Genomic DNA, 20,092 nt, shown 5'->3' with positions numbered 1-20,092 from the left:
TTTGTCTTCCCAATGCAACGATGCCTCGTTAACACCATTGGAACCTCATTTGCCAGTAAAAATATGATAATTTTGTTTTACCTTTCTATCTGGAAACAAAACTGACACCTTTTTTACAAGGAGTCACGTTTGCATAGACCACAATACCTGCAGTCATAATGCAAACAAAAAACATAACTCTGATAATGTGCACTGTCCTTTTTTTTTGCATTATGACTGCAGGTATTGTGGTCTATGCAAACATGACTCCTTGTAAAAAGGTGTCAGTTTTGTTTCCAGATAGAAGGGTAAAAAAATAATTATGATGCCTCGTTACTTTTCAGACCCCCCCCCCCAGCTTTCTGTCGCCCGCCCCACCTCCCTCCCACAAGCTACGACCAGGCGTCTCCCCAACCCTTCCTGATCAGTCCCTCTCGCTCTGCCGTCAAAACTGCACCGCCGCTTGCAATAGCTCCAATCCTTAACTTCAAATGATTATCATCATGCCACTTACAAAGTGAATCATTGGTTTAAAGATCCTCGGTTTAGCAAAGGTGCTCCGTGAATATCGGTGAGATGGGATTACGGTGGAAGCCCTCTAAACGACCACCCCTGTGAACGACTAGTCGCTTAACGACGGGCCTCCATAGAGCCAAGTGTGTAGGGTGCAGTAGTGTAGTGTGTAGTAGTGTATAATGTAGTGTAGTGTATAGTGGGGTAGTTTATAGTAGTGTAGTGTGTAGTAGTGTATAGTAGTGTATAATGTAGTGTATAGTGGTGTAGTTTATAGTAGTGTAGTGCCTCCATAGAGCCCAATGTGTAGTGTGTAGTAGTGTGTAGTAGTGTATAATGTGGTGGAGTGTATAGTGGTGTAGTGTGTAGTAGTGTATAGTAGTGTATAATGTAGTGTATAGTGGTGTAGTTTATAGCAGTGTAGTGCCTCCATAGAGCCCAATGTGTAGTGTGTAGTAGTGTATAGTAGTGTATAATGTAGTGTAGTGTATAGTGGTGTAGTTTATAGCAGTGTAGTGTGTAGTAGTGTAGTGTATAATGTAGTGTAGTGTATAGTGGTGTAGCTTATAATAGTGTAGTGTGTAGTAGTGTATAGTAGTTTATAATGTAGTGTATTTTGGTGTAGTTTATAGTAGTGTAGTGCCTCCATAGAGCCCAATGTGTAGTGTGCAGTAGTGTAGTGTGTAGTGTATAGTAGTGTATAATGTAGTGTAGTGTATAGTGGTGTCGTTTATAGTAGTGTAGTGCCTCCATAGAGCCCAATGTGTAGTGTGCAGTAGTGTAGTGTGTAGTAGTGTATAATGTAGTGTAGTGTATAGTGGGGTAGTTTATAGTAGTGTATAATGTAGTGGAGTGTATAGTGGTGTAGTTTATAGCAGTGTAGTGCCTCCATAGAGCCCACTGTTATCGCTTATCGACCATTCCCCTGTTAATGATGGGCTGTTGTAGCTACAGTAAATATTATTTAATGCATTAATTAACCGTGTTTCTTTTAACGTTACGTGTTTATAATGTTTTTAGTATCCTTATGTATTAATATCCATTGTTTACATATTATGAAGTTCCTTTTTTTGGGTGAAAAAGTGTAACTTTCGATGCTATTGGAATTAATTAAGCCTCAGAAGTGGATTTCCCATACTCTCTTAACGACCGAATCACTTAATCAGCGGTTTCGTGGAATCAATTGCCGTCGTTCAGAGGGCGTTCTGCCGGACGTTTATTTTAATTTTGACCGGGGCGACACACTCGGGAGACCTGTGGATGGCTCTCATTTGCAAAGAGAGACCTAGGGCCATGAGTGTGTCAGTCGGGGGAGGGGGGGGGCAATGATCGATGGCTTCTAGATGTTAACTACCTCGCCTGGTGTACAGGAGGTCGTGGGTTCGATCCCGACCCTTTTACCCCTGCTGTATATTTGGAGTTTGCGGTCTCTCTCTTAATCATCATCATCATCACGGTGGCTAGGAGATGTTAACAACCTCGTCTGGTATGCATTAGGTCGTGGGTTCGATCCTGACCTCTGGCGCCTGTTGTATATTTGGAGTTTGCGTGTCTCTCTCTCTATCATCATCATCATCATGATGATGGCTAGGAGATGTTAACTCCCCCGCCTGGTATGTAGGATGTCGTGGGTTGGATCCTGACCTCTGGCGCCTGCTGTATATTTGGAATTTGCATGTCTCTCTCCCCGTGGTCGCGTGGATTTTTCTCCGGGTCCTCTGGCTTTTGAACCTCAAAAAGCATGGCTGCTGTAGATTTCCACGCGATGACGATACTCCACTTCGTTGAGCTATCATTTCTGATGGCCAGGTCACTTTTCTTTCAAACATGTGTCATTTTTCAACGGTGGCAAAGTTTTCCATCTACTCTTGCGAATGACAGTCACAGGCATCTATTGACGTCCCCGCCGCGAGCCAAGCGGATGACGCGTTAGTGCATGCACCGTTACTAAGTTAATGGCGCGCAACCGCAGTGTTCACCGGGGCTGCCTGCCGGAATTCGAACGTCGAACCTCTGCAAAGAGCGGCGAATGCGCTACCTGCCGCTGCTGGGGCCAACGCGTCACCGCGTCACCATCGGGTCGTTGTGTGTGTGTGTTTGTGGTGCCGACATTTGTGTGTGTGTATATGTTAGTGGTCTGGGCATTTGTGTGTGTGTGTGTGTGTTTTTTAGCGGTGAAGGCATTTGTGTGTGTGTGTTGGTTTGCGGCGCGGGCATTTGTGTGTGTGTGTGTGTTAGTGGTGTGGGCATGTGTGTGTGTGTTGGTTAGCGGTGTGGATGTGTGTGTGTGTGTGTTAGTGGTCGGGCATTTGTGTGTGTGTGTTAGTGGTGCGGACATGTGTGTGTGTGTTAACGCTGCGGACATGTGTGTGTGTGTTAGCGGTGCGGGCATGTGTGTGTGTATGTATTAGCGGTCAGGCATTTGTGTGTGTTAGTTGTGGCTGGGTGTTTGCGTACGTATGCTGTACGATTTGTTTGTGTCACTTAGCGTGCGTTGTGTTCGTGGCTGCATGCGTGCGTACGTGTCAACGTGAGTATATTCATGGCTAAGGTAGCTTGTTTGTGTCTTTGTGTAATTGGCTCCATGGATGGATGTGTGCTTGTGTGTACGTGCGTAAATATTGTACACACATATATATATACACACACACACGCAGGGTGCAGTAGTAGCACGGGGGTTCGCATGCTGCGCTACGAACGCGGCGACCCGAGTTCGATTCCCGCTCACCGCTAACACCGGTGACGATAATCTGAATTGGTCCTTGGCCTCTCCTAGGTCAACTCAGCTTCAAATGAATACCTGGTGCGGTGTGTAAACGTCGCCACTGGGGAGACAAAGGCGACCGCGTGTGGTGATGGCCACCCACCGTGTGCCATGCCGTCTACATCGGTGCTATTCGCTAACAACACTTGCCCCAACAGTCTGTTGAGGCTATGCGGGGTATCTTTGTCTTTTTAGATACTATACACACGGATATATACACACACGCGCAGGGTGGAGTGGTAGCATAGGGGTTAGCGTGCTGCGCTACGAACCCGGCGACCCGAATTTGATTCTCACTCACCGCTAACACCAGTGACGATTATGATCTGAACCGGTCCTGGGCCTCTCTAGGTCGACTCGGCCTCAAATGAGTACCTGGTGCGGTGTGTAAACATGGGTGGCCGGGCGTGGTGCCGGCCACCCACCCCCTCGTGTACCACAGTGCTGACCTTCATAGGTGCTCTTCGCTAACAACACTTGCCCCAAAGCTTATTCAGGCTACACGGGGGAGGTGGTGGGGGGGGGATCTTTGTCTTGTTTTGATTGCACACTCCTCTGAACAAGCTCCGAATCGCCCACCTTCAGCGCCCGCAAAACCCCAGAGCCAATCATCTGCCGTCACTCACTCGGCCGCGGAAATCCCAGCTCAACAAACGCAGCGGCACGGGCCACGGCCGTGGCTTTGCCGTCGCGTAATTGCTCGCGACGCGATGTCAAATTTGACGATGCCGATGGTTGTTGCGGTGTTGGGGCGGCGGGAGGCATTGCCGCGGTGACAAGGGAAGGGGGGCCTGGGTTCGATATTCTGCCTTGGGTGCTGCTTTGTGTGGAGTTTTGTTTGTTCTCTCTCAACCCTGTCGTGTGTGGATTCCCTCTGAGGTCTCTGGTTTGCCCCCATAGCTAAGAGCAAGGATAAAGATCCTCCGTATAGCCTTAACCGACCAATGGGGCAAGTGCTGTTAGCGAGTAGCGCCTATGAAGGCCGGCACGGCGCGCGAGAGGGTGGGTGGCCAGCATCACGCTCGGCCTCCTTGGGCTCACCAGTGGCGATGTTTGCACACCAGGTACTGATTTGAGCCTGAGTCGACCTAGGGGAAGCCCAGGATCGGTTTAGATATAATCGTCACCGGTGTTGATCGTGAGCGGAAATCGAACTCGGGTCGCCGAGTGTGCATAGCGCAGTGCGCCAAACGCTACACCACCGCTCCCCACGCGCGCACGCACGCACACGCAGCGTAACAGGTATTGGCCCAAAACATCCCCGATGCCAAAGCAATTACCCGCAAGTTACTCAATTGGGATTAAGCGTAGCAACTGAATCCCAACCGCTATTTTTTTTTCGGTAAGCTCCCCAACACGGTGGGGGGTGGGGAGGGGGCGGGGGCGAATTTGTGAGCAACCATCAATTGCATGCGGCGCCTGTTTTTTTAAGCAACGGCGAGAAAAATCCCAGAGGTGTAACCTCACGGAGGACAGGGGGCGAGAGGGGGCGAGTGGGCGATGGGGAAGAACAAACTGGCCCACGGAGAGAACAGCGTCCTGGGCTGGGAATCGAACTCCCCCGTGGATGGGCCCTGCGTTTGTGCCGTGCCACAGACAAAGCGACGGTTCGCGCCGCCGTACCGCTGGCAAATCCTCCCCCCCCCAACCTGCCCCCCCCCCCAACCTGCCCCCCCTCCCACCGTCCTCCTCCCACCCCCACAGTCGCGATCTCGCCATCTCTCACAGAGTCTCCGTGCGTGCGCGCGCGCGCGGGGAGAGGAGGGAAAGGCGTCGGCTTCTCTCGCCCAAGGGGGCGTTCGAGGTCGGCCTGTGGGTCGGTGGGTGTCCGGTCGTTAGGGGAGAGCGCCCGCGAGCTCACACAGGCCCCGGGGTGGGGGGGGGGGAGTGGGGATTAAAGGCAGAGCGGATAGCCCCCCGATTTAGACGCATGTGCTGTGCGGGGTCGGGGCAAAGGTCGTGTTTGCTCAGCGGGGTGAGTGTGTGCGCGTGCGCTTGGGAGTGTGGGGTATTGTTGCTGTTGTTGTTATTTCCCAAACCCCCTCGCCCCCCCACAGCGTTATCCCCACCGTGCTTCTTGCGTGGTCACGAGATGAAGGATCCGTTCGCCACGTCGCAGATTTGTTTTGTGTTTACGTGACAAACCTCGCTAATTGGCTGTGTCGGGTGGTGGCGGGTTTAACGACACGTGCATCTTTACACGATCTCACCCCGGAAAGAACCATCTTTTGTCGAGAGATTTTCGTGTTGTTGGTTCACAACCTCTTCTGTATGGCGCCCCCCACCCCCCCTCCAATCACGACTCGTGCTCCCTATGCGTGCCCCCCCTCCCGCCCACCCTCCCACTGGTCACCACATCCCCCCATCTCCAGGTTGCTGAGGCCACAATAACCCGCAGATCACAAGTCCACGGCACTGGCCAATGCGGTCTTAGTCAGGCATTTCGCCTGGTATACAGGAGGCCGTGGGTTCAATCTCAACCCTGACGCCTGCTGCTGTATATTTGGAGTTTGCGTGTCTCTCTCTCTATCATGATCCTCACGGTGGCTAGGAGATGTTAACTACCTCGCCTGGTATGCAGGAGATCTTGGGTTCTATCTGTGGTCGCGTGGCTTCATCTCTGGATCCCTCTGGGTTTTCCCTCCACGTTTAGAATCACCATTTGTCAATAGCCAATGTCGCTTCTGAGAAAAGAGATACAATGTAGCTGAGCTACAATGTTGCCGAGTGGGCCTTACCTGTTTAGGAAAAAATACTATTATTACGATGATTGAGTGTAGTACAGCAAGTAAGCACGAATCAATATCCCGCCGAGTCTCCACACGTGGGGGGTGATGTTACGGGGGGGGGGGAAGGCATCGACCGGGCCCCCCCCTCCATCCGCGTCCCAACCCGCTCGCCCCTCCTGTCGTTATTTAACTCTCGTCTCCGGCGCGGAGGGGGTGCTCGCACTCATCTCAATCAAGCCGGAGAGAGGAGAAGGGGTTGGGGGGGGGGGCAGCGGGGTGGGGTGGGGGCGGGGGGGGGGGGGTTGTAGGGCAATTAGTGTGAAAATAACCATTGATTATAACCGCGCTCCAACGTAATTGATTACGTCTACCGATCTGCGTGTACAGAGCCCTAATTATATTGTTGGCAATGCTCTTCACGGGCAGTCTCGGTGGCGAGATGTTAACTCCCTCGCCTGGTGTGCAGGCGGTCGTGGGTTCGATCCCAACCCCCGAGGCCTGTTGTGTCGCTGTGCGTTGCTCCGCGCGCAATGTCCGACGTTTTGCTCCACGGTGCTGGCGAGCATTTTCCTGAGTTGGGGCGCCGTGGCGGTGAGATCTTATCTCCCTCACCTGGTATGCAGGAGGTCGCGGGTTCGATCCTGACCCCGACGCCTGCTGCTGTATATTCGGAGTTTGCATGTCGCGTGGAATTTTCTCTGGGTCTTTTGGTATTTCCCTCCAACATTCAGAATCAGTGTAACACGCTTAGAGTATTTGGCTGATGTAAATTTCCACGTGATGGTGAGCCACTTCGCAAAAAAAAAAATCTGTATATTTTAAAAGATATATTTAGTTTATTTAATATATTTTGTATTTCAATCGTTCTGGCCTCCTGATACTGAACTCCCTATGGGGTTCGATTCTCCAGTCTCTGAGAGCCGTTTTGGTTGAGACAGAGGGGGGGGTGGTGGGAGGAGGGGGGGTGGTGGATCACATACTGATGGAGCCAGAGCAGTGGTGACGATGTCGCATGGAGGAATAGCAAAACATACTTTGTTAAGAGTGTGATGTGAAGTTTTGACATCCAGTCAAACACCTTATGGACCTTCTCGAGATGCGGAGGGATTCTCAGAGGTGGTTTCCGGGGAAACGCGGACAGATGGAATCATCGTGAGCAGGAAATATGCTCGCACACGCACACACACACATGCACGCAGTACAGCAAGTAGGCCACCGACTCTCTCAAACAGCCAGCAGCGGGATCAGTTTTTCATAACAAAGATAAGGATTCCCTGTGTCGTCCACACAGACTGTTTGGCAAGCGCTTTTAGCGAGCGTCTATGAAGGCCATTACGGGGCACATTTTGTGTTGTGTTGCCATCACCACGCCCGGGTCGGCTTGGTCTCCCCAGTGCTGATGTGCCCATATTCTACTGGGTACTCATTTGAGGCCGAGTCTACCAAGAGGAGGCCCGGGACCGGCCCAGACAATCGTCACCGGCGTTAGCGGCCGTGACCGGGAATCGAACTCGGGCCGCCGATTTTCGCAGCCGGGGCGCGCGCTCACCTCGGCACGCGCCGTTGCTCCCCCGCGCGTGCACGTACACATCACGTCCGGCCGGACAAGACTCACGCGATCAATTACCCAAATAATTGATTGTATCATAATGACCCGATCAAGTGCGGTTACGTGGGGGGGGGGGGGGAGCATCTAATCCGTCATTCAATTAATCAAGTTAATCACCCGAGCGCTATCTCTGCGGTGGGAGACGCGGCCTATTCCCGCCTCTTATCGCGAGCGAACCATTCCCGAGCCTGGCTGCTCGCACGGAGCGGGAAGGGTACACGGCCTCAAGAGATGGGGAGAGTTCAAATCCCGGCGGGGTCAAACTGACTCTGCCCCCCGGTCACCTGTCGTGTAATCATCGCCGTCGTCCAGAGGTCGCAAACAGGTTTTGATTCCTTACCCGTACCCGGCCACACCAGGGTCGCAAATGGGTACCCGTACCCATACCTGGCCGGGTACGGGTAGCCGTTCCCTACCCGTACCTGTACCCTACCCGAAATGAGTGACAAACGGCTACTCGCCAGTGACTCACGGCCTACCCGTACATGTACCCGGCCGCACCAGGGTCGCAAACGGCAACCCGTACCCGGCTGGGTACGGGTAGCCGGGTATCGGGTAGGGTACGGGTATCGGGTACCCGGTTGCGACCTCTGCCGTCGTCATTGCGCGTAGCAGAAGTTCCAGATGCCGTCGACATGCACGCTCATCTTCATCATCGTCGTTAGCTGGCTATCGAACGAAGACCGTCACTGCTTCGCGTGCTTTCAGATGCGCTTCTGCGGCCACCTGGAACGCACTCTTGCTTCCACGATTAGGAAAGCCACTGGAGTTATGCGCTTTTAAATCATCTAGGTTGAAAACTAATTCCTTAAGAACGTTTTTTTTATGTTTAGTTTGTTGTCCTTCCCCGCACCTGCAATGAGCATGGTTGGCTACGTGCAGTGCGAAAGAGGTTCAACATTCATACGTGCAGCAGTAGTGTCATCGTCAGTCATCATTGTTATTTTTGTCATGATTAATCATCGGCAACAGGAGCCGCCGTCATCGTTATCACTGTCAGCAGCAGCAGCATCGTCGTCGTCATCATCGTCATCAGCAACAGCAGCAGTATCATCATCCAATCACAATTTAACACGTAGGCTTCCGCGACCAATTTAATTCATCATAAAGGTTTTTGGATTGGACCGTGTAACCCAAAAAACGATATAACCCAAAGACCTTTATTATGAACATCACATAATCACCAACATCACCACCATCACCACCACCACCATCACCCTAATCACTCATTCTTCCAGTTTATCTACAACGTGTGCCACCACTCAGTGGGAAAGTCAACAGTAGGTGTCCCTTGGTATTACAGGCCCTTGCCATAGGAATGTGTAATTTCCACCGATGGCTTGGGACCACCAGCAGTACTGAGTATCGCCCCGGCTGTTCACCCATCCGCCACGATCAATCCATTGCTGGATGACGGCCTCCCTCCCAAGCCATCGCCAATCTCTCACGGTAGCTGCGATGTGAAATTCCGCGTGTTTTGATTATTTAGATTTGGCTGCTGTAATTGCCACTTCGTTGAGATGTCATTTGTGGCCAGCTCGGTTCTGAAAAACAAGCTAATAGCTCAGTGGGCCTTAACTGGTAAAATAAATTTGTTATAGTTTTTTTTATAGTTTAGTATCCTGGGTCCCGACTTGCGTGGTGAGGCCTCACAGCAGAGAAGATCAACTTCTGCCAAGCCTCTCTCTAGCCTGGAGACATCGTCGTAAGGTTAATGACCCGAGAAACGAATTTGTCCTGCGCAGTGGCAGCAGTGCCGTGCGTGCTTGCGCGTATGTACAAGCGAGGAAGTTGATGGTGTGTTCAGCAAAAAGCGCGCGCGCCGCGCTTGCCATGCCGTTGATTTGCCGTCCGTGAATGCACATCGCTGGTGGCAATTACGGTCTCGAGCTTCCCCCGAGTCAACGCCGTCTCAAATGAGTAGCGTCTGGTTTTCACGCCAGCGCTGTCAGTGCGGTCACAAGAGACCACGTTTGCGCGGGAGCGCTGTGTGTGTGTGTGGGTGTGTGGGTGCGTGCGTGTGGGTCTGTGGGGAGCAGTAGTGCGCTACGAACCTGGTAACCCGAGTTTCTGCTCACGGTCAACACCAGTGACGATTATCTGAACCGGTCCTGGGCCTCCGCTAGGTCCACTCAGCCTCAAATGAGTGCCTGGTGCGATGTGTAAAAACGACGCCACTGGGGAGACAAAGGCGGCCGGGCGTGGTGGTGGCGACCCACCCCCTCGGGTGCCTTGTCGGCTTTCATAGACGCTCGCTAACAGCACTTGCGCCAACATTCTGTTAAGGCTACACGGGGGATCTTTGTCCTTATCTGTGCCTGTGCGGCGCACACTGTGGGGGGAGCGGCGGCGCAGCGGTTTGCGCGCTGCGTTACGACCCCGGCGACCCGGCTGTGGCTCGGCATTGGTGGCGAGCGATGTCCGAACCGGTTAACCACGGGCCTCTCCCCTAGGCCCATCGCAAGACCGTGAGCGGCGGTGATGGCTTGGGGGCGGGGGGGTCGGGGGACATGGTGCTGGGGGGAGTTGTGGATAACGCCTAATGATGATGATGACGACGACGAGTTGCACATGCATCTGTAGATCTGTGTGTAATCTCACGTGCGTGCGTGCGCGGGTTCCCGTGCGGAGCAGCGGAGCAGATGAGCGCGGTGCCGCCGGTGCCCCCGCGCCAGCCCCAGACGGCACAGGGGCGGCCCCAGCGCTACTTCCGCATCCTTTTCATCCGCCCGGCCGACCAGTACAAGGACCCGAACAACAAGAAGAAGGGCTGGTGGTACGCGCACTTCGACGGCCAGTGGATCGCCAGGCAGATGGAGCTTCACCCCGACAAGCCGCCCATCTTGCTCGTCGCCGGTGAGTGTTGGGGGGAGGGGGACGGCGTCGCCGCTGCGTGAAGACCGCCGGGTACGGGCGGGGGAGGAAGAAGAGGACCAAGGAGTTAGCCGCGGGGGGATTGGGGGGTAAATTTAGGGTTAAACTGGCACAGGCCGCAGGCCAACGCAACCCAGGCCATCCCCTGACCCCTTCCGTGAGCCGTGCCGGGCTGAGTAGGTGCTCGCTAACTCCACTCGGCTCCCCCACCCCCACCCTCGCAGTCTGTGACCGTGGCGGTGTCGAGATCTCGCCCAGTGCGGTCTCGTGGCACGGTGGACGGTGAAGATCGCGTGACGTTATTTGGAAAAAATAAAAATAGGCGTCTTGTTCCAAATTAGATAAATGACACCGCAAATTTCCTAATTGGGAAGCCCCATAGCAACGTCGCCCATTACGGGCAGGCTAATGCCCGCTCGCAGCCCGCTGTCTGCCGGCATCGGGCTCCAAATTCAGCTAAATTTGAAAATTACACGAAAATTACCAAAGCGGGGAATAACCACTGTGCAGTGTCGTCCCCAACTACGACAGTGCACGGCTCCCTCCCCTCCCTCACCGCCCCTCCCTCCCTCCCCTCCCTCACCGCCCCTCCCTCCCTCCCCTCCCTCCCCCCACCCCGCCCCGCCACAACCGTTGCCGTGTGCGTGTCCGTCCGGCGCGCGCAGGCAAGGACGACATGGAGATGTGCGAGCTGAGCCTCGAGGAGACGGGGCTGACGCGCAAGCAGGGCGCCGAGATCCTCCCGCGCGGCTTCGACGACGTGTGGGAGCAGTGGGGCGGCGTGGAGTACCTGCGGCGCGCCGTCGAGAACAAGCAGGCCCGCCCCACCTACGCCACAGCCACGCTGCAGGCCAAGCGATCCTAGCCTGGCGCTCACGGCCACCCAGTAGACTCCCTCCCGCAACCCCGGCCCACACGCTCGGGCCTCTCCGTAGCCTAGTCTAACCCGGACCTTTGTTTGCCCGGTTCGGCCTACTCTGTTACGGTCTAGCCCGGACCAGGCCAACGCAGTTTAGCTCCAGCCCGCTCGCCCTAGCTCACACGCCCGAGCATCGGGGCCTTCCCGAGCCGGACCTGGTTCGACCTGGCTCGGCCTGCTCTGCACCGCTCTGGCCCGCACCAGGCTAACACAGTTTAAATTAAGCACAAGTGGACATATTGCCGCAGTCCGTCTGTCCCGCGAGGGTCACCCGATAGCGTCTGCTGCATCGTCATCCAGCTGCACCCGCCGCGTTGGTCTGGGCCAGGCTGCCACAACGCTCGCACGTAGCCCACGGAAATGCTGTGCGTGCTGCCCGTTTGATCGGCCCTTTCACACGAGTGGTACAGCCCCCACCCGGCCTTGGTCCCCAGTGTGTGTAGGTTAGAGCTGGTAACGGGGGGGGGGGGGGGTGGAGGTGGGGGGGGGTTGGTGATGTTAGTCTTTTTGCTCGCCCCGTCAAAGGCGGGGGCCAGCTGTTGCTGCTTAGCTGCATGTGGTGGGAGTTTGTAATTGCCGCGGTGGGAGTTTGTAATTGCCGCACTCTGCGTTACTACCCCGGGATAATGTTAATGCTCGTGTACGGACTTCGACGAGGCGTTTGTCGTAGTGAATTGCCTTGTGGTGCTGTTCGTAATACCTCTCTCGAACGCAGCAGCAGCAGCTGATGATGATGATGATCACAGTGAATGTCACCGAGTTAAACAAATAACTGATACTATCACACTACGACGCACTCTCTCAAGCATTTCTCCAGAAGCGTGTCGCATTCCCGGGTTCTGATTGGTTGGAGTTTCTGTCTTGAATTCTGATTGGTTGATTGTCATGCCTTAAGTTGATTTTGTTTTCACATATTAATCTCTGATTGGTCGGTTCTGACACCTTATTCCTCATTGGTTGGTTCTGAGCACTGTCAATTTGTATTGGTTGGTTCTTGTGTTGCACCTCTGGTTGAATGTTTGGCCCCTTGAACCCTCATTGGCTGGGTTTTGGGCTCTCGAAAATTGACGGCGCGGTCGAGTTGCTTTCTCGTCCTGATATCTAATTGGTTGAATGTCGTATTTAATATCGATTGCGTACCGCCCTTGGCTCCGATTGGTCAGTTGGTTCTCACATCAGCTGGTCTGACCGGGCCAAGGTTGCAAACGTCACCGAGCTGCTTCCCACCCCGAGCTCCGATTGGTTGCTCGGTCACGCTTCTCGCCTCCGATTGGCAGCCTCTCACGCGGCCACGAAGTCGCACACTGTCGCATCCGTAGTCCGAACTCGTCTCGCAACTTGAACAATAAAATTGATAGTAATATAAAACCTCAACTCGAAATCGCGAATCTGTGCTTGGCGATCGGCAGCTCGCGGCGTCGACGGTTGACGGCGGCCGACGGTCGTTTGTCGCGGCGTCGACTTGGGCGCACGGCGCGTGCCGCGTGTCCGGGATCTTTGTGGAAATCTCGCCGAGATCCGTGGCTATGAAACCGCTTCTACCAGCCACGTTGGTGCCGAACGCGGTACCGGTGTTCAAAGGGCCCAGCCAATCCAAAAGGAGACGATGCCCCCCCCCCAAGCTTTTGAGTGCACAGCTGAGCCCCGATTAAACCGCGAGCGCGTCTCTCTCTCGCGTATATCGGGTGGCAGTGCGGGCGGGGGGGAGAGGTTTTTACCCTCTTGAAGCAGTGTGGCACGCATTGGCCGTGTCGGTGGTAGCACCGGATGCGGCTTCACTGAGACGGCCGCCACCATTCCCTGCTGCGCCACCGCCGGCCGGAGTCCCACGTGGGCGTCTCTCTGCGTGTGTACGAGTGTTGAATCGGAGGCGTGGTGGGGTGGGGGGGGGGAGGCAACAAACTAAACACAACAACAGTTCTGACGAAATTAGTTTGACAATCTAGATGATGATTTAAAAGTGCACGGCTCCCCATTGCCTTCCCAATATCGGAAGGAAGAGATCACTTGCCCCTGGCGTTTCGCAAACTGTTTTGGCCCACGGATGCACTCGGCCGATGCAAACATTTCTGCCCGACCGCCCAAGCCGGCACCCCACTCCTGGTGACAACACGCATTCACTTCTCCCTCTTTAAATACCACTCGCACAACGTGATTCGTATTACCGGATCATAATTTTTTTTTTTACGCATCAATAAGGCGAGGGGGAGGGGATGGCATTTAGAGCTTCCGGTTAGGGTAAGTTTAATAGGTGTAGTTTACCCAACTTCATTTTTAAATTAAATGTCACGAGTAATGTATTAATTAACGTCCGAAGCAAAAGGTGTTAAACGTTCACCATTGGATCCTCATTTGCCAGTAGCAAAATATGATAATTGTTTTTTTTACCCTTTTATCTGGCAACAAAACTGACACTTTTTTTTACAAGGAGTCATGTTTGCATTGACCACAATACCTGCAGTCGGAATGCAAACAAAAACATAACTCTGATAATGTTTGCATTCCGACTGCAGGTATTGTGGTCAATGCAAACATGACTCCTTGTAAAAAAGGTGTCAGTTTTGTTGCCAATTAAAAGGGTAAAAAAACTATTATCGTGTTAAACGTTGTCATGACTTTTCTGGATCAAGCTGCGTTGGCATCGCAGCCCAACGGACGACCGGTGGTCCATTGGTGGTCTGCTGGTGGTCCGCTGGTGGTCCACTGGTGGTCTACTGGTGGTCTACTGGTGGTCTACTGGTGGTCCACTGGTGGTCCACTGGTGGTCTACTGGTGGTTTACTGGTGGTCTACTGGTGGTCCACTGGTGGTCTACTGGTGGTCCACTGGTGGTCCACTGGTGGTCCACTGGTGGTCTACTGGTGGTCCACTGGTGGTCCACTGGTGGTCTACTGGTGGTCCACTGGTGGTCCACTGGTGGTCTACTGGTGGTCCACTGGTGGTCCACTGGTGGTCCACTGGTGGTCTACTGGTGGTCCACTGGTGGTCCACTGGTGGTCTACTGGTGGTCCACTGGTGGTCTACTGGTGGTCTACTGGTGGTCCACTGGTGGTCCACTGGTGGTCTACTGGTGGTCTACTGGCGGTCCACTGGTGGTCCACTGGTGGTCCACTGGTGGTCTACTGGTGGTCCACTGGTGGTCCACTGGTGGTCTACTGGTGGTCTACTGGTGGTCCACTGGTGGTCCACTGGTGGTCTACTGGTGGTCCACTGGTGGTCTACTGGTGGTCTACTGGTGGTCCACTGGTGGTCCACTGGTGGTCTACTGGTGGTCCACTGGCGGTCTACTGGTGGTCTACTGGCGGTCCACTGGCGGTCCACTGGCGGTCTACTGGCGGTCCACTGGCGGTCTACTGGTGGTCTACTGGCGGTCCACTGGCGGTCCACTGGTGGTCCACTGGTGGTCCACTGGCGGTCCACTGGCGGTCTACTGGTGGTCTACTGGCGGTCCACTGGCGGTCCACTGGTGGTCTACTGGTGGTCCACTGGCGGTCTACTGGTGGTCTACTGGCGGTCCACTGGCGGTCCACTGGTGGTCCACTGGTGGTCTACTGGTGGTCCACTGGCGGTCTACTGGTGGTCTACTGGCGGTCCACTGGCGGTCCACTGGTGGTCCACTGGTGGTCTACTGGTGGTCCACTGGCGGTCTACTGGTGGTCCACTGGTGGTCTACTGGTGGTCCACTGGCGGTCCACTGGCGGTCCACTGGTGGTCTACTGGTGGTCTACTGGCGGTCCACTGGCGGTCTACTGGTGGTCTACTGGTGGTCCACTGGCGGTCTACTGGTGGTCTACTGGCGGTCCACTGGCGGTCCACTGGTGGTCCACTGGTGGTCTACTGGTGGTCCACTGGCGGTCTACTGGCGGTCCACTGGCGGTCCACTGGTGGTCCACTGGTGGTCTACTGGTGGTCCACTGGCGGTCTACTGGCGGTCTACTGGCGGTCCACTGGCGGTCCACTGGTGGTCTACTCGTGGTCCACTGGCGGTCCACTGGCGGTCTACTGGCGGTCCACTGGCGGTCCACTGGCGGTCTACTGGTGGTCTACTGGTGGTCCACTGGTGGTCCACTGGTGGTCTACTGGTGATCTACTGGTGGTCTGCTGGTGGTCTGCTGGTGGTCCGCTGGTGGTCCGCTGGTGGTCCGCTGGTGGTCTACCGGTGGTCCAGGGACTTTGAGCACCACTGCTCTAACACTGCTAACACTGCTCTAACACACACTAAGAACCACCGTTCTAACCCCAGCATGAGCACCTCTCTGAGGGCACGAGGCCACCGTGAGGAGAACCCCCGGTGGGGAGCCGGGGGTGCTCGGTGAAACCCCCGCAAGACCCCCGCAAGACCCCCGCAAGACCCCCGCAAGACCCCCGCAAGACCCCCGCAAGACCCCCGCAAGACCCCCGCAAGACCCCCGCAAGACCCCCGCAAGACCCCCGCAAGACCCCCGCAAGACCTCCGCAAGACCCCCGCAAGACCCCCGCAAGACCCCCGCAAGACCTCCGCAAGACCCCCGCAAGACCCCCGCAAGACCTCCGCAAGACCCCCGCAAGACCCCCGCAAGACCTCCGCAAGACCCCCGCAAGAGTTCCGCAAGACCCCCGCAAGACCCCCGCAAGACCCCCGCAAGACCCCCGCAAGACCTCCGCAAGACCTCCGCAAGACCCCCGCAAGACCCCCGCAAGAGTTCCGCAAGACCCCCGCAAGACCCCCGCAAGACCTCCGCAAGACCCCCGCAAGACCCCCGCAAGACCTCCGCAAGACCCCCGCAAGACCTCCGCAAGACCTCCGCAAGACCCCCGCAAGACCCCCGCAAGACCTCCGCAAGACCCCCGCAAGACCCCCGCAAGAGTTCCGCAAGACCCCCGCGAACCATCGACGGTTTTGCAAGCTTTGCTGTTTTCATCTGGAGAGAATTCCTCGCAAAATATCCAGTGATTTGCAGATCTACTCTGCTTTGAATTGTCTATTTAGCGCCGGTGTCATTCCGATCGGGAAACAAGAGCGGACTATTTATTTGGGCGCAGCCAAGCGCTTGGCACGGGTGCGATGCAGAGGTCGCAAACGGGTTTTGATTCCTTACTAGTACCCGTACCCGGCCGCACCAGGGTCGCAAACGGGTACCCGTACTCGTACCCGGCCGTACTCGTACCCGGCCGTACCCGTACCCTACCCGTTCCCGGCCGGGTACGGGTATCGGGTACCTGATTGCGACCTCTGGGATGAAGCCATGTTGCAGGCGCGGGTGGGTTGATTCTAGGAACTTGAATTGTGAGAAGAGACAAGACGTTGGGAAATGAGTGACAAACGGTGACTCACCAGTGACTCACGGTCTACCCGTACCCGTACCCGGCCGGGTACGGGTAGCCGGGTATCGGGTAGGGTACGGGGACGGGTACCCGATTGTGACCTCTGGGATGAAGCCATGTTGCAGGCGCGGGTGGGTTGATTCTAGGAACTTGAATTGTGAGAAGAGACAAGACGTTGGGAAATGAGTGACAAACGGTGACTCACCAGTGACTCACGGTCTACCCGTACCCGTAGGCCGGGTACGGGTAGCCGGGTATCGGGTAGGGTACGGGTATCGGGTACCCGGTTGCGACCTCTGGCGCGATGGAACGCCCGCAGGTAACCGGGTCTTGGAATTGCCGAAACCGTTTGAAGAGCTGGATGCAATTGGACTTGCTGCCGCTGACGCTGCCTTCGAGGCCAGAATCTTGGGATGTCCTGCCGTGATCGGGAGGGCAAGTGTGGGACGGCGTTTGAAATCGCGGTGTTGGAGGCCTTGCGGGGGGTGGTGGCGGGGGGGACTGTTGAAAGGTTTGTTTGTATCTCGAGGCTGATTCTGCTTTCGCAAAGCGTCGCTCCAACGCTCGTTGATTGTCCTCGTTGACACTTTGCCCGTTCGCCCGTGGTGCCGGAACGTGGTCCGTGGTGAGTTTTATTCCACACGCTCCACCACGCGTGCCCACGTTGTGCCGCACGTGCGTTGCTCGGTGCGCGATGTGCGACCTTTCGCTTGCCCCACGGTACTGGCGGGTTTGTTCGGGAAACCCAAGTTGGGGCGCCGCGGTGGCTAGGAGATGTTAACTCCCTCGCCTGGCATGCTGGAGGCCGTGGGTTCGATCCCGACCCTGACGCCTGCTGCCTGCTGCTGTATCTTGCGAGTTTACATGTTCGCTCTCTCCCCGTGGTCGCGTGGATTTTTCTCCGGGTCCTCCGGTTTATCCCTCCTCATTTATACTCAACGTCACGCGGTTAGAGTATTTGGCCGCTGTGCATTTTCCGTTCGATGACGTTGAGCCACTTCGTTGAGCTCTCATTTCATGGCCAGGTCGCTTTTGGAAAAGAGCTACATAGCTCGGTAAGCCTCACACCTAGTAAAAAAATATTAACATTTTTTAAAAACCATTTTACTCGTTCTGGCTACTGAAATCTCCTAGGGAATTCGACCCTGCAGTCTCTTGAGAGCCGTTTCGATTCAGAGTTTCAACTCCGTTCCTTGACCAGCAGCAGCAGAGTTGAGACTGCTCGCGGCATTCTCTCCGCGATGCTCCGGTGCCGCCGTTTATCCGGAGGGAGACCCCCGGAGTGCCCCCCCCCTGAGAGAGAAAGGTCCGGACGCGGAGCGACCGGCGCGCCAGGAGCGCAACCGCCAGCAGCCTCGCCCGTGGCCTGCAGCACGATGTCTGTCCCTCTGCCGCGTGCACCTGCGTATGCACGTTGAACTTATTTCGCACCATGCCTAGCCAATCGGCGGTGCAGGCATCAAGCATCACAGCCGCACTAATCGGGCACTCAAGGGAGTGTGTGGGGGGGGGTGGCTTCGTCCCAAATCGTAGCAGTCCCTTCGTCACGGCGGGATCTGCGTCGACGCGCGCGCCTTGTGGGTGTTCTTCCCTTCGAGTTTAATCGGATTACACTCTAAGGCGAGCGCGCGTGCGTGCGCGTGCGTGCGCGTGGGTGGGTGGGTGGGTTACTCGCCGTGGTTATTTTCAGAAGTCCTCTCCATCCCCCACCCCCCTCGCCTCTCCTCGCCCCCCCTCCCTCTCTCTCCCCCTCGGTGGCGAGGAGGAAGTTTTGCCCTGCGCGGCGCTGACTCTGGAATGCGATCGTGGGCGATTGTCGCGTGCTGGGGATGGGGGAGGTGGGTGACGCTCGCGGGGTGCCGAGGGAGGGTGGTAGCGCTCATGGGGTGCTGGGTGCCAAGCCCTTTGCAACAGCCTTTGGCCCACCCAGCCTTACTCACTGTGGTTAGCGGTACGGGCAGTCTTGATTTGAAGCTTTCGTGACTGCAGGTATCCATACCTACGTCGGTATATCTACGTGACTTTACCGGTACAGGGAATGTTATGGTACTCGCCCCCCCCCCCAAAGATCCCCCGTATAGCCTTAACAGACTGTAAGGACAAGTGCTGTTAGCGAGCACCTATGAAGGCCGGAACGGTACACGAGGGGGTGGGTGGCCAGCACCACGCCCGACCGCCGTTGTCTCCCCAGTGGCGATGTTTACACACCGCACACCAGGTACTCATTTGAGGCCGAGTCGACCTAGGGGGGAGGCCCAGGACCGGTTCAGATAATCGTCACTGGGTGTTGGCCGTGAGCGGGAATCGAACCCGGGTCGCCAGGTTCATAGCGCAGCGCGCTAACTGCCCCCACCACCACCTCCAACCAGCCCCCCACTACAGACAGACCCCCCTACCGCCACACAGGGACGGATACGTCAGCGGGGGGTGGGCGGGCGAGGGGGGGGGTCCACCCTTGGGCTGCCGAGGCGACTACATTCGTCACGAATGCAAATCCTCAACCCTCGTGGGAGCGGGGGGGGGGGGTGACTAGTCGATTCCACAATTAATTAATTTTCTGCTTCGTTTCGTGCGCCGTCTCCTCCGTGGTCTCTCGCTCCCACCACCGTCCGTCCCGCATCATCCTCCCCGTCTCCTCCGTGGTCTCTCACTTCCACCACCGTCCGTCCCGCATCATCCTCCCCGTCTCCTCCGTGGTCTCTCACTTCCACCACCGTCCATCCCGCATCATCCTCCCAGTATCGTCCCTCAACATTGGCCTGCCCAACACTCCGGGCCTGGTCGTCGAGATTGGGACTGGGCGACCAAAAAAAAGCCTTGAGAGTTGTGTGGGTGGGGGGAGGCATTGGCCACGATCATTTTAGCACGAAGGCTTTCGCGACCAATATTATTCATAGTTAAGGGTTTTTAGGGTTTTTTATATATATAGCGTAAATGTAATTGTGGCGGTGAGTTAACGACAACATTTATATTTGTGCGATCTAACCCAAACACTTGTATTATTCCCCTTCATTGGTTCTTGGTCCCACGAATGGCTTATCGGTACCATCCAGGGTGGCAAGTGCTACCTCTGATTTCCCTAACGCCTTTTATCTCTATATCACGACTGTGTATGATAGCAAGGTCGGCGTGGTCGCGCTTTAGGACAGACTTGTTAAATGAGGGTGTAGTACTCTATAGAGGATTGGATGAAATTAACACAAATGTGAAACATTGGTGGAACGTGAGAATGAAGCTTTCTACTCACGCTGGACAGACACTTGACATTTGCCACCCTGAGGTGGTACCGACCAAACCCCATGGGTCACATGCTCAAGTGAGCAGCGTCAAGAGCACAGCGCAGATGTAGAGGGACGGAGTTTTCCCAATGGTCCAGACAAACGCGCACGTGTGCGCGGCCCG

The 20,092-nt window shown here is 55.5% G+C and overlaps 1 protein-coding gene across 2 annotated transcripts in view; it reads left to right on the top strand.

Annotated features, from left to right (window-relative positions):
• The window catches only part of MYO6 (myosin VI), an 82,082-nt gene extending 69,322 nt beyond the window's left edge, over window positions 1–12,760 (top strand). The window contains exons 30-31 of one of the 2 annotated variants that reach the window (XM_078880340.1): window positions 10,229–10,450; window positions 11,134–12,760. In XM_078880340.1, the coding sequence (XP_078736466.1) occupies window positions 10,229–10,450; window positions 11,134–11,333 (422 nt within the window). In that variant the 3' untranslated portion in view covers window positions 11,334–12,760. The remainder of the gene's footprint in view (window positions 1–10,228; window positions 10,451–11,133) is intronic. The other variant, XM_078880341.1, reaches the window with a different exon arrangement.
• Window positions 12,761–20,092: the final 7,332 nt, after the last annotated feature.

Source organism: Lampetra fluviatilis, chromosome 57 (genome assembly GCF_964198595.1).
Source record: "Lampetra fluviatilis chromosome 57, kcLamFluv1.1, whole genome shotgun sequence".
In the NCBI taxonomy this organism is placed as follows: domain Eukaryota; kingdom Metazoa; phylum Chordata; class Hyperoartia; order Petromyzontiformes; family Petromyzontidae; genus Lampetra; species Lampetra fluviatilis.
This window is presented reverse-complemented; position numbering and strand designations above follow the sequence as displayed.